Source organism: Chaetodon auriga, chromosome 2, assembly GCF_051107435.1.
Source record: "Chaetodon auriga isolate fChaAug3 chromosome 2, fChaAug3.hap1, whole genome shotgun sequence".
Taxonomy (NCBI): domain Eukaryota; kingdom Metazoa; phylum Chordata; class Actinopteri; order Chaetodontiformes; family Chaetodontidae; genus Chaetodon; species Chaetodon auriga.
Genome location: NC_135075.1, coordinates 29,200,149 through 29,213,723, shown reverse-complemented (window position 1 = coordinate 29,213,723; position 13,575 = coordinate 29,200,149). Strand labels below are relative to the sequence as shown.

The following is a 13,575-nucleotide window of genomic DNA, read 5'->3' as shown; positions in this document are numbered from 1 at the left end:
TTTTGTTTGGATGTGACCTGTTACAGTGTAACAGAGCCAATGTTGGATTTTTAACATACACTACTCACAAAACGTTAGGGATATTCGGCTTTCGGGTGAAATTTCAGGATGAACCTAAAATGACCTATAACCTTTCCAGGTGAAGTTAATTTGACCTTCTCTAAACTTTTGAATGCACGTGTCCAGCTGTTCAATGTTTCAGTGCTTTTAGCACAACTTGCTGTTCTCTAACAAGGAGCTGAACGGCAAAATTCACAGCAGGTGTTTGATCCATGAATTCAACAATAAATTTCCCGGTTCAATTAGAATTGGTATTTTAATAGTCCTCTTCATCATGCTGTTCACATTTTGACATCATAAGACCAAGATTACACCTAACAATTGATCAACAGTACCTCGCCATTGCGAGGCTTCAAACAGGATGGGCCTCAGGATGCCTCAGAGGGAAGTGGCCACTGAGCTTAGAGTGTCACAGAGTGTCATCAGCAGGTTGCAACAGAGATTCAGCGAGACTGGAAGAGTCACAGAAAGGCATAGAAGTGGACGCCCTTTGGCCACATCCCACACCGCTTCATTGTGAACAGTGCCCTGCTGAACCGGATGATGAATGCCACTCAACTCCCGGCACATTTAAGGGAGGTGAGAGGTACCCAAGTGTCACGTCAGACCATTGGAAACCGTTTACATCAGCGTGGTCTGCGTGCTAGACAACCTGCAAGGGTACCTGACCACACCGCCAGGCATAGGCATCATCGTCTTGCATAGGCCAGGGAGCATTTATGCTGGACGAGGGACCAGTGGGCCTCAGTGCTGTTCTGTGATGAAAGTCAATCCACGTTGAGCAGAAATGATGGCTGCCAACGATGTCGGAGATGTCAAGGAGAGCGCTATGTATCAGCCACTGTTGTTACCAGATGAGCCTTTGGTGGTGGTGTTGCAGTGTGGGCAGGTGTGTCTAGTCAATCAACTGCCCTACACTTGGTGAATGGTACAGTGACAAGCCCATACTACCTGAATAACATCATTAATCCAGTCATTGTGCGCCTGCATGAACAACACAGGCATAATTTCCTCTTCATGGACGACAGTGCTCCAGCTCAGCGAGGTCGTTTGTTGTGGTATACCCACCACTGTTGTTGGCTTTTGTTTCAATAAATTGTTTGAGATGAGGAAATCACCATTGCATGCTTCTACTTAAATGCTCTACTTTCATGATATATCACTGTAGCGTGAACTCTACATTTTCCATAAATTTTACCCAAAAGCCAAATATCCTTAACTTTTGTGAGTAGTGTATCTACATATATATAATTGAAAAATAAACTTCGTACTGCTCTCTGGATGACAAACTGTACAAAAGTACAAAAGTGGTCACAGTTCCTCCTGATGGGAACATGAATGTCCGTATTGAGTTTCATGGTAATCCATCCAATAGTTGTCAAGACATTTCACTAAAAACCTAAAACGTTAACTTCATGGTGACACGAGAGGAAAAAAATCAAAGAATCACCAAAGTTCAAAGGTTTCATCCTCTGAGTACCATGAATGATTGCAGTCCATTCAGTTGTTGTGTAGGTCCTTGAGTCTGGACCTGCCGACTACTTGAATCATCTTACTTGGACTGACTATTGGAATTGATGTTTTTTGGGCTGAACAAAGATTTATACTGTATTTTGTTTTCTCCTGTATTTTGTTTTCCACAATGTTTTCTCCTTTGTTTGATCTTCAGCCTTCAAGAGATGAACGTGTCATCGGCCAATGTGACCGTGGTTAAAGAGTATCGAGACTCCTTCACCAACGCTGTGACCAACAATGTGGTTGTTGTGGTTTTCAGCATCTCCATCAACTACATCAATGCAGGCCTCATTCAAACCTTTTGCAAACACCAGGTGAGACATTCCTTTAATTACGCACAAAGACTAATAAAGTATGCTAGACATAAATATTTAAATGAACGATGTCCCGATCCAACTCTGGAGACTTATATTTACGTAGCAACAGATATTCAACAAGATGTCAGTGTTGATTAAATGTATATCTGATGTATTAAAAATGCTAAATATAATTTTTTTTTTTTATTCTGTCGAAATACTGGAGGTCCTGGTTTACAAGCATTAAGACGATAAACGTTCAATCATATCAGTCATTTAAGGTTCACAGGGAGAATAGCACTTGTGAAACTGACGCGATGTGATCAGTGATGGTGTTTTACTCCAGAAGCTGTTTCACGCATCATTTTTTAAGGATACAAGCATTCAGTCCACTTGCCAACATGCGTTGGTGTTACAGAGGGCAGGTTCTTCTCTTACAAACAACCCCACGAGTACAGACACCGGCTGGCAGAGAGCGTCTGAACCAGACAACAAACAAGTTTCATTTCAGTCTGTTATTAAGTTAGAATTAATGCTAGATAATGCTAATGATAAAATGCTACCCAAACATGAATTATTGCTGATAACAGCAAGTACAAATTCTACAGCAAAGCATCCGTTCTTTTCTTCCCACCCTCCAGATCTTCTACACAAATGTTCTGTAAAGTGAGCCTGCAGTCAACAGCAGTTCATGGATTATAATATGGAGGGTTTTCCAAAACTTTCCAAAGCTTTCCATGTAGTCAGATCTTAAGACTGAGCCACAGATTCCTTTACTCTGTTCAGATGTTCACAACTTCACAAACTGACTTTGTTCATCCTTCTTTTGTTTTAGGGCTGTGATCAAAGCTCAATACTTCTTTGGTACAGACCCAAATGTGTATTTGTACCGATGACACTGGATGCTTGTTCATGTTCTTAATCTCTCTTACTCATTCTTATTGAAACAGATTCTTGTTTCAGTCGTTTTATTTCACTGACCGTGTCCACATGTCTTTTATGGTAGTTCAATGTTTGTCCTGCTGAACTTTTATATTTCTTTCTGCACTCCTGAGAAAACTATTTTTAATGAGTTCAGTAAAATAAGTTAACTCAGACTTTGTGCTGTCGTTCAGCATCAGATCAGAACTTTTCAAACAACAGAATTAAAACATCAACACACCTCAACAGAGATGTGAAAGTTCTTTAGTCTCTCCGTGTTCTTGTCATATGTTCAAATAATGCTTTCAGTTGACTGTGCACTGAACCTTTTGTATTTCTAAATCAAGTCATTAAACTTTCTAATTCGATTATTAAAACTCAATCACAAAAGGTGTCCATGTGTGGATTTTTAAACAAGTCAAATGTTTCTGGACACTGAAGAATATGATTTTTAGTTTACTTTTTAAAAATGTACATTTGTGCTTGTAAAAAGAAAAAAAAGACAAAAATTCATACATTACAATCTATTCGCATGCGCGCGCATGCGCGCGCACACACACGCACGCACGCACGCACGCACCATCAAAACATGCTTATGCAAATCAGTGAGTTGTGGGCCGTTGGTCACCACACGACACATAAAGTCTGAGATTCTCTGGAGCCAAACTGTTGGTGACTTGGACTAAATGCGTGAACTCAGGTAAGTACCACCTGCTGGGAAGTTAGTGATACCTTCCTCCTCCGCTTTGACTCAGCTGATCTTTTATCTCGATGGTAGAAGCTCAATTCAAATCTTTTTTTACCTGCTAACCTTTTAGATTTTCCTTTTCCTGATACGCAGAGCATCGTTCAACATCTGTTCAATGTAAGAAACTTGTTCTAAAGTGAAACTTGGGCAGAAAGACACGACTTTTAGGCTGATCATACAACAATATTGATAACAAAAGAGATATTGTACTGAGGATGTTTAAAAAACATCTTACTTTTGAATTTGTGCTCAGTTTTAACACGAAGATTCTCTGAGAGTCTGGAAAGTGAACAGACTTGAAAGTTACTGACTATGTTTACATGCAGTCAAAAACCCTTTCATAACCGGAATATCAGCAATAGCCCGGTTGCGCACGGCCATGTAAACACCTTGAATAACCGGAATATGCTCATATTCTGGTTTATAAAAACCCGAATATGACCCCTGGGTTACTCCTTCTCTAACCCGAATATCCCCATCGAACGGAACATTAATTTGTGTTCTGCGCATGTTCTATTCACAAGGAATCTTGGTCTATTGAGTGCAGCAACTACTTGCTGAAAACATGGCGAAACGGAGGACATCACACTTTTGGAGCGAGGAGGAGACAAGTCACCTCGTAAGTGTGGTGAAAGACATGAATATCATGTCTTTTGTAGACGGTAGAAAGTACCGCGATAGCGAGATATACAAGAAGGTGAGCAAAAAGTTACGCAAAGTAGGGTTTGTACAAACGCCAGACCAGATCAAGCACGTCATGACGCAATGCGTGTCATGACGTGCTTGACACGTTGTCCGTGCGTCGCCGTTTTGATCGGAATATCCCAATTGATTACAATTATCATGTATACAGGAATAACCCTGTTTGCTCACGCATGTAAACAGGTTATTCCGAATGTTTCAGAAACCCGAATATTGACCATAACCCGAATATTGACTGCATATAAAACGTAGTCAGTGAATGAGAAAACCTGTTGTCGCCTCTTTAATTTATGAATTTAATACAGTCAAATTAATTACAAGACTGGTGTACTGATTTTGCTGTTTTCTAAGCTGATGCTCTGATCTTCTGGCTGAGGTCAGGATTCTTTCTTCACTTGCTGTAACTGAGAGGCCTTTTGCAGGATTATCGATAAAAGCTTTTCGCTCACAGCACCGGTTCAGTTATCGAGTTCCTTCAAACAATCTGGAAAAACTATTCTAAATATTATCCACCATAACAGTTATATACCAGATGTACAAGTCTATTCTCTCTTTTCTCCTCGAGCTGCTCCACTGGAGGAGGGTTAAAGGCCTTGCTCGAGGGCACCTCAATGGCGGGAATGAGGAAGGGGCTCGCATCGCTTTTTTCATTTTCCCATCCAGATTCATTCTGCTCGTGTCTCTGACCTTTCAGCCACCACTGCCCAGCTGCCCCTGTTGACGTTAAATTATGAAGCACAAATGAATGATGAGCAGAAAAACAAGTTTTCAGGGGCTCTGAGAACTAGATGGAAATCCAATCATGGATTCATTACCCATCCTGTCTTTGTCTGTCTCCCTGTCCTTACTGTAGGTGAAAGTATGATATGTAGATGAATAAATTGATCACTGCTGGTTAAAACACTAATTCACCTGTTAGTGCTGATAGAATTTAATAATGTAAAGCTGATTGAGAAATATGAGGAGACTACAGGTTCTCATGTTGTGAACGAGCCTTTCATGATGTCATCACCTGATACAATGAACCTGTTTACCTGTGGAACGTGAAAAAACAGGTGTTGTTGGAGCGTTCCACAACTTCCCCAGTCTTTTGTTGCTCCTGTTCCAACGTGTTTGAAACATGTTGCTGAATCGGATTCAGAATAAGCAGCAAAAATCACTGAAGTGATGAGGTCAAACATTAAATATATTGTCTTTGTGCTGTTTTCAGTTGAGTTCATGTCAGAAAGGATTTGCAAATGACCACATTCTGTTTTATTTGTTTTACACAGCGTCCAAACTTTTCAGGAATCGGGTTTCACTTTTAATAGTATTCTACACTGTGATTTTACTTAAGTACAAGATCTGAGTACTTCTTCCACCACTGATTATCAAATGGTACCAATACACATGGTTTAACTGTAGAAGAACATTTTGTCTTAAAGTATGCAAAGCTCTGAGTGTTCTACTACTATAGTTATAATTCTAATCTGAAAAAGTAGCTCAACCAGCAGAGGGCCGAGATTTTGCAACTCATAAGAATTGGAATGATAATTAATTACAATGTATTTTGATGATGTTCTGCTGTCATTTCCTCTGACACAAATCCACCATTGTGAATTAATTTTGCTGGTCTTTAAATCTGACGGTCCATCTAAAAACATTAGATGTATTGCTCGACTTTCGTTTGCTCAAAATGTTTCTGATCTTCAGAAAGTTTCCCACAAAAGATGTTGTAAGAAGGGGTCGTCTTAAAAGTCAGTGATGTCTTTAAGGTCATTTGTTGGAGTCTATAATCTTTGTAAACATCCACTTAGAAATGAAGAACATTCATTGTTTCTTGTTCTTTTCAGCTTTCAAGAGATGAACACATCATCTGCCAACGTGACGGTGGTTTTACAGTATCGAGACTCCTTCACTAAAGCTGTGAGCAAGAATGTGATTGTCGTGGTTCTCGGGATCTCAATCAACTACATCAATGCAGGCCTCATTCACACCTTCTGCAAACACCAGGTCTAGTATACCTTTGACATGTAAGCACTAATTAATTTAGTGAAGAAATGATCAGCAGCTCTGCAGGAAGCTGTAAGACAAATGTGAGAGTACTTTAAATCACACATTGGTTTCAAAAGAGACATTTGTAGGTCTAAAGTTTGGGTTACTTTGGAATTTCTTGGGGTTTAGTTCAATCAGAAATCTGAATGTGAACGATGCTTCAAGTATGACTGGAGGAGAGCAGCCTGATGATCAGAACGAACTGCCTCCTTGGGGTTGTATTTGGCAGCGAGCTCAGTTTGACTGATCAGCAACTGGCAAATGCCGGGTGGTTGAAACCCCCCGTTTATAGTTAATTTTGAGCATATGATATCCCTGATTCATGTTTAAAGCTCTGACCTGAAACCTTTTCTCATATCCTTTGTGCTTTTCTTCCACCCTTCAGATCTTCTACATGAATCCTCGGTATATACTTTACATTCACTTGGTGGTCAACGACATGATCCAAGTGACCTTGACGCTCATCCTGTTCATCATCAGCTACATCCTCTACAAAATAAATGCCTCCATCTGTTGCACCTTCATCCTGCTTATTGTTTCCACCACTGAAAACACTCCTCTGAACCTGGCTTGCATGGCGGTGGAGTGCTACATCGCCATCTGCTTCCCCCTTCGCCATGTGCACATCTGTACCATCAAGAGAACTTTAATGCTGATTGGTTTAATCTGGACAACAAGCATGTCTTCTGCTCTGTCTGATCTCTTCATCACTTTGGCCACACAGCCTCTGGACTTATTTCATTCTCGTGTGTTCTGCCTCAGGGAAACTGTCTTCCCAAATTCCCTCATCATCAAGAAGAGGGATATCACGTATTCAGTGTTTCTGGTTATAGTTTGGATCACTATCTTTTACATTTACTTTAAGATCCTCTTCACTGCAAAAACAGCTAGCAAAGATGCTAAGAAAGCCAGAAACACAATCCTCCTCCATGGGTTTCAGCTGGTGCTTTGTATGGCTTCATATGCAGCCCCCCAGTTGAAAGATGCTCTGCAGAAATTGTCCCCTAGGAAAGATTTAGATTTCCTATTTGCTTCCTATATTATTGTACAGATCCTGCCACGATGCATTAGTCCCTTCATCTATGGCTTACGAGACAATACTTTCAGGAAGTACTTGAAAAGGTATCTGTTGTGTAAGGTACCTTAAAGAGCCAACCAGGGTACCAAGGTAAACCCTTTGTTAGCTGCATGACTTCACAAGCAAACCTCTCAGTCCCTGCAGCCTACCCTGTGATTTCCTTCTCTTCATTCTACTGAGTTCATTCATTCTGAGCAGCATGAAGACAAAGTAAAGTTCAGTCGGACAACCAGCTGTTATATATTTGTGTGAATCTGAATGTATAAATGATTATGTGGATGCCACATTACAGCTGTACAGTAAGTCAAGTCATTCAGTGTTTCTGAGATACTGGTGTGCGATTAACTGAAAATAGTAACTACAGATTTAGTCAAAATTTGGAGTCCAAATGTTTTCTCAGGGTTGATACCAATGCTTATTACTGGTTATCAAGCAGACTGATAACAGATATTTGGGATGTTACACATTTGCAGTAAACAGAAAAATCTTGGTCTCTACATTCAGAATACCACAAACTTGAACACAACCATTGGCTCACCACACAATTATGCTTCATCTAGTACAGTCAACCAGCTTCGGAAAGCCTTTACTTGCTTTAAATTATTTCTTGCTATATATTAACAACAAGTGACAGCAGGGAACCAGTGATTCAAAACTAGGCTACTTCATAACCAATTATTACCATAGATGAATGTGTACAACAGCTAAAACTCTGACAACTGTACACTATGTGTGCAGGTATGGACACAGGCCTTAGATGTTCCATCACATTTCAAGTCTGTGACAACAAAATCCTGCACTGCTCTCCAAGAAACCGTCAGCTTCAGGCAGCTTCTGGAGACACTTACTAACATCACTGGTAACAGTTAGTCGTAGGGTGAGACTGTGACCGGCTCTGGTAAGTGACATGCAAGAAATAACGTTACAGTCATCATTTTATTTGCTCGTCAGTTGGCTCAATCATGGATCAACAAATGAGTGTATGCATTCCTTCTGGCACTCAAGTTAACTTTGTGCCTCAACATTAGTTATCATGAATATGATCATCAGCAACCTGGTAGCATGTTAGCATGTGAAAAAACACCAAGTCATATGAGCGAGTGACGTTACGTAGCAATTTGGGAGCTGCACTAAGTTCTAGTTGCACAGTGTCACTCAAAGACATAACGTTAGCCATCGCTAGCTAAATAAACTATTATCTCCTTATAGTTTGTATATAACTGCAACAAAGTGCATTATTCGGGCATTTTCAGTGGTGTAACTGGGAAACCAGGCATGCTTGTCACCATTGAAACAGGCCATAAGATTGTAGTGTTTTTGCAGCTTCAGCTTCAATTAAATATCTAGTGTTCTAAATAACAACCGTCTGCGATTGCTTCTTCATAACTTCAGTTCAACTGACGTTGGACCTGTTCTATGCTGGAACTTAACTTTGTTGATTAAAATGACTTATTCAAATAAGAAATGAACTATTTGTGTGTTTGTACATTCAGGTGTGTAGTTTAAGGTTTGGGTTTGTTGATTTGCACATGCAGGAACAAATTTGAGCTTGTACAATCTACACCTTTAAAATAATCTTTCATTAATTTTCATGATTACACACTTAATTCTACAATATCAAATAAATCAAGTGGCTGAGGATGCAGATATTCAACAGTCAATCATGACGCAGTCAGTTGGTGTGCCACAGCCAACATAATGCAAACACACACCCCCGCATCCTGGGACGTATGTGAAACAGATAAAGTCAGAGATCAAGTGGAGCCATGATGCTGCTGTCGTCGTGTAAATGCATCAACTCAGGTAAGCACTACCTCCTGTACCCTGCAGTCACACCTCTAAAAATGTCACATGCAGTATTACAAACTTTGAGAATGTAATGTTTTCATCTGTTAACTCATGGCACTTTATCATGTCTGTCAACTTAACAGATACTGTGTATCACTCAGTAGGCAACAGGTTTGTTGGTTGTGCACAAAATGCAAAGACATCAAGTGTTTGGATTACGTGCACACAGGTGTGTTTCTGATCTTTTCCTTTTCAGTGATTGTTAATGTGATTAATTTTTCATGTTGCAGAACATTTTATATTTTCAATTCCCTCATTCATATTTCTTAAACACTGTTCTAACTCTGATGGATGACAAAAAGATTTTTAGGTTTATTTTACAACCGAAGTGTGAATTTTTAAAGCTACTGAGGATGCTGTGTAAGAGTATTTGCAAAAACTCCTTTAACAAACTTATCATCTAACTGAATGATTAGCGTCTTTTTCCATAAATCTCAATGCATTCATGTCAATTACAGTAAGTAAAATATTGATTTTCTTTATATTTTCAGATTGATCCTCTGGTCTTCTGTCTGAGGCGAGTTCATTCTCTCCTGCGGTTATCACTGAATATCTCGATGCAAAATTAATCTTTATTCTCATTCATCTTTATTTAATCTCATTAATGTTTTAATTAAATCAGACATTTAAATATGTCTGATTAGTGATATTAGACTACTGTGTTCTGTTCAACCTCTCATCTTCAACAGTACTTATTTTAAAACAGATCCTGTTAAATTGTCCTATAATCAGTGTCATCTTATATTCAATCTAGTATGGTAAACTTGTTGCATTCTATAATTATTGTAGACATTGAATAATAGTACACTATTATCTGCGTAACATTGTGTCTTCTGTTCTGTTAGGTGAAACTTTGGCTTTCAAAAGATGAATGTGTCATCTGCCAATGTGACAGTGGTTGGTCGGTATCAAGATTCCTTCTTGAAAGCTGTGACCAAGAATGTTGTTGTCGTGGTTCTCGGGATCTCCATCAACTACATCAATGCAGGCCTCATTCACACCTTTAGCAAACACCAGGTCTGATACTCCTTTAGTGTCATGTTACCAGTAAAAAAAAAAAATCATTTTTGATACTTGGTAGAAATTCAAATTTACATCATCACCAGCTCTACAGGAACCACGAACATACAAAAATGCTGATGTCATGGTATGCTTGTAATACCAGGAAGTGCATGGATGAAAGACAAATTATTATTATTACCATTATTATTATTACTTTCCAAAACACAGACAAGATCAGTGAGAGGTGGGGCTGCAGTCTTTAAAACATCAGAGTACAACAGAGGCATTGTTCTTTGTAGTGGTAACAACACACTGTCTACAATCAAATCTACAATTGTACAGGCAATGGCCTTCACAATTGATCTGCGTCTTTATATCCCATCTGGATCAGGATGGGGTCCTGATGCAGGTGGAAATGCATGCACAATGTACTGGGATCAGAACCTGATTAGATCAGCCAGACGGCATCAACAGCAGACACTGAAAGGTCACCTTACTTCATTTCTTCCTGGTAGCTCAAACGAGCGTGCCAACAGCTACACACAGTAGCAGGAGCTGGCAGATCATTCCACAAAAAAAGTGATTTGAAAATGAATGACACCCATCAGTGGCAATTCTTTTGTTGATCTGGAAGCACCATGTCACTGAAAAGTTTGCCAGTCGTGCTAATTTGCATATTGAGATCCAGCAGAATCAAAATAACGAAAGGCTTCAGACCAGGTGCAAATGCAAAGGCCTGTGGATCAAATGTCATCATCCACATTTAGATGACATGCTAGTAACAACTGTAAATGGAGACAAAGTTACCACAAACATCAGTCTAATATTTGTTAATGTCAAAACAGAAAGAATTTCTCCTCTTTTGTTAAACCTTTCCTCCCCTTGCATGTGCATTACCTCCACCCTCCAGATCTTCTACATGAATCCTCGGTACGTCCTGTTTTTTCACTTGGTGGTCAACGACATGATCCAAGTGATGCTGACCGTCATCCTGTTTGTCCTCAGCTACACCATCTACAAAATAAATGCCTCCATCTGCTGCGCCTTCATCCTGCTCGCACTTTTCACCACTGAAAACACTCCTCTGAACCTGGCTTGCATGGCGGTGGAGTGCTACATCGCCATCTGCTTTCCCCTTCGCCATGTGCAGATCTGTACCATCAAGAGAACTTTAATGCTGATTGGTTTAATCTGGACAACAAGCATGTTTTCTGTTCTGTCTGATCTCTTTATCACTTTGGCCACACAGCCTCTGGACTTATTTCATTCTCGTGTGTTCTGCCTCAGGGAAACTGTCTTCCCAAATCCCCTCATCATCAAGAAGAGAGATATCACGTATTCAGTGTTGCTGGTTATAGTTTGGATCACTATCTTTTACATTTACTTTAAGATCCTCCTCACTGCAAAAACAGCTAGCAAAGATGCTAAGAAAGCCAGAAACACAATCCTCCTCCATGGGTTTCAGCTGCTGTTGTGCATGGCAACATATGCAGCCCCCCAGTTATTAAATGTTCTGAAGCAATGGTTCCCTGAGAACTATACAGACTCACTCTTTGCTTCCTATATTATTGTACAGATCCTGCCACGATCCATTAGTCCAATCATCTATGGCTTACGAGACAATACTTTCAGGAAGTACTTGAAAAGGTATCTGTTGTGTACACCATACTGTAAGCAACCATTCAAAAACTTGACCTAAAAGCCATTCCACTAAAAGGAAACAAAAAGGAAATCCTTGCACAACTCTTATTATCACTTGTGGAAAGTAAAACAATATGTAACAATCAATATGTAAAACACACCTACAACACACACGATAACACTGAAGATATGACACTTTGATACAATGTAAAGTAGTCAGTGTACAGCTTGTATAACAGTGTCAATTTGCTGTGCCCTCAAAATAACTCAACACACAGCCATTAATGTATAAACCGTTGGCAACAAAAGTGAGTACACCCCTAAGTGAAAATGGCCAAATTGTGCCCAAAGTGTCAATATTTTGTGTGGCCACCATTACTTTCCAGAACTGCCTTAACTCTCTTGGGCATAGAGTTCACTAGAGCGTCACAGGTTGCCACTGGAATCCTCTTCCACTCCCTGATGACATCACAAAGCTGGTGGATGTTAGAGACCTTGCGCTCCTCCACCTTCCGTTTGAGGATGCCCCACAGATGCTCAACAGGGTTTAGGTCTGGAGACATGCTTGGTCAATCCACCACCTTTACCCTTAGTTTCATTAGCAAGGCAGTGTTCATCTTGGAGGTGTGTTTGGGGTCGTTATCATGTTGGAATACTGCCCTGCGGCCCAGTTTCCGAAGGGAGGGGATCATGCTCTGCTTCAGTATGTCACAGTACATATTGGCATTCATGGTTCCCTCAATGAACTGTAGCTCCCCACAGCCGGCAGCACTCATGCAGCCCCAAACCATGACACTCCCACCACCATGCTTGACTGTAGGCAACACACACTTGTCTTTGTACTCCTCACCTGGTTGACACCACACACGCTTGACACCATCTGAACCAAATAAGTTTATCTTGGTCTCATCAGACCACAGGACATAGTCCCAGTAATCCATGTCCTTAGTCTGCTTGTCTTCAGCAAACTGTTTGTGGGCTTTCTTGTGCATCATCTTTAGAAGAGGCTTCTTTCTGGGATGACAGCCATGCAGACCAATCTGATACAGTGTGCAGCGTATGGTCTGAGTACTGACAGACTGTCCCCCCACCCCTTTAACCTCTGCAGCAATGCTGGCAGCAGACATAGGTCTATTTTCAAGAGACAAACTCTGGATATAACACTGAGCACGTGCACTCAACTTCTTTGCTTGACCATGGCGAGGCCTGTTCGGAGTGGAACCTGCCCTGTTAAACAGCTGTATGGCCTTGGCCACTGTGCTGCAGCTCAGTTTCAATCTTCTTATAGCCTAGCCCATCTTTAAGTAGAGCAACAACTCTTTTTTTCAGATCCTCAGAGAGATCTTTGCCATGAGATGCCATGTTGAACTTCCAGTGACCATTATGAGAGAGTGTGAGAGCGATAACACTAAATTTATCACACCTGCTCCCCATTCACACCTGAGAACTTGTAACACAAACGAGTCACATTACACCAGGAAGGGAAAAAGGCTAATTGGGCACAATTTGGCCATTTTCACTTAGGGGTGTACTCATTTTTGTTGCCAGTGGTCTAGACATGAATGGCTGTGTGTTGAGTTATTTTGAGGGCACAGCAAATTGACACTGTTATACAAGCTGTACACTGACTACTTTACATTGTATCAAAGTGTCATATCTTCAGTGTTGTCCCATGAAAAGATATAATAAAATATTAACTAAAATGCAAATACAAAAATGTGAGGGGTGTA

The 13,575-nt window shown here is 40.4% G+C and overlaps 2 protein-coding genes across 2 annotated transcripts; both read left to right on the top strand.

The window, feature by feature from the left end:
* The first annotated feature begins 6,084 nt into the window (after nucleotides 1–6,084).
* Nucleotides 6,085–7,423, top strand: LOC143329811 (odorant receptor 131-2-like). The gene is made up of 2 exons (XM_076745903.1): nucleotides 6,085–6,234; nucleotides 6,662–7,423. The coding sequence occupies exons 1-2, from the start codon at nucleotides 6,085–6,087 to the stop codon at nucleotides 7,421–7,423; spliced, it is 912 nt and encodes a 303-aa protein (XP_076602018.1).
* A 2,646-nt stretch (nucleotides 7,424–10,069) lies between these two features.
* Nucleotides 10,070–11,903, top strand: LOC143329804 (odorant receptor 131-2-like). Its single transcript, XM_076745888.1, has 2 exons — nucleotides 10,070–10,219; nucleotides 11,115–11,903. Exons 1-2 carry the CDS (start codon nucleotides 10,070–10,072, stop codon nucleotides 11,901–11,903), a joined length of 939 nt encoding a protein of 312 aa, XP_076602003.1.
* Nucleotides 11,904–13,575: the final 1,672 nt, after the last annotated feature.

Excerpts from the sequence above, each read along its gene's own strand:
- LOC143329811 (XM_076745903.1), top strand. The coding sequence starts at position 6,085 with ATGAACACATCATCTGCCAACGTGACGGTGGTTTTACAGTATCGAGAC. Across the intron at positions 6,235-6,661 it reads ACACCTTCTGCAAACACCAG|ATCTTCTACATGAATCCTCG; the intron begins GTCTAGTATACC and ends TCCACCCTTCAG.
- LOC143329804 (XM_076745888.1), top strand. The coding sequence starts at position 10,070 with ATGAATGTGTCATCTGCCAATGTGACAGTGGTTGGTCGGTATCAAGAT. Across the intron at positions 10,220-11,114 it reads ACACCTTTAGCAAACACCAG|ATCTTCTACATGAATCCTCG; the intron begins GTCTGATACTCC and ends TCCACCCTCCAG.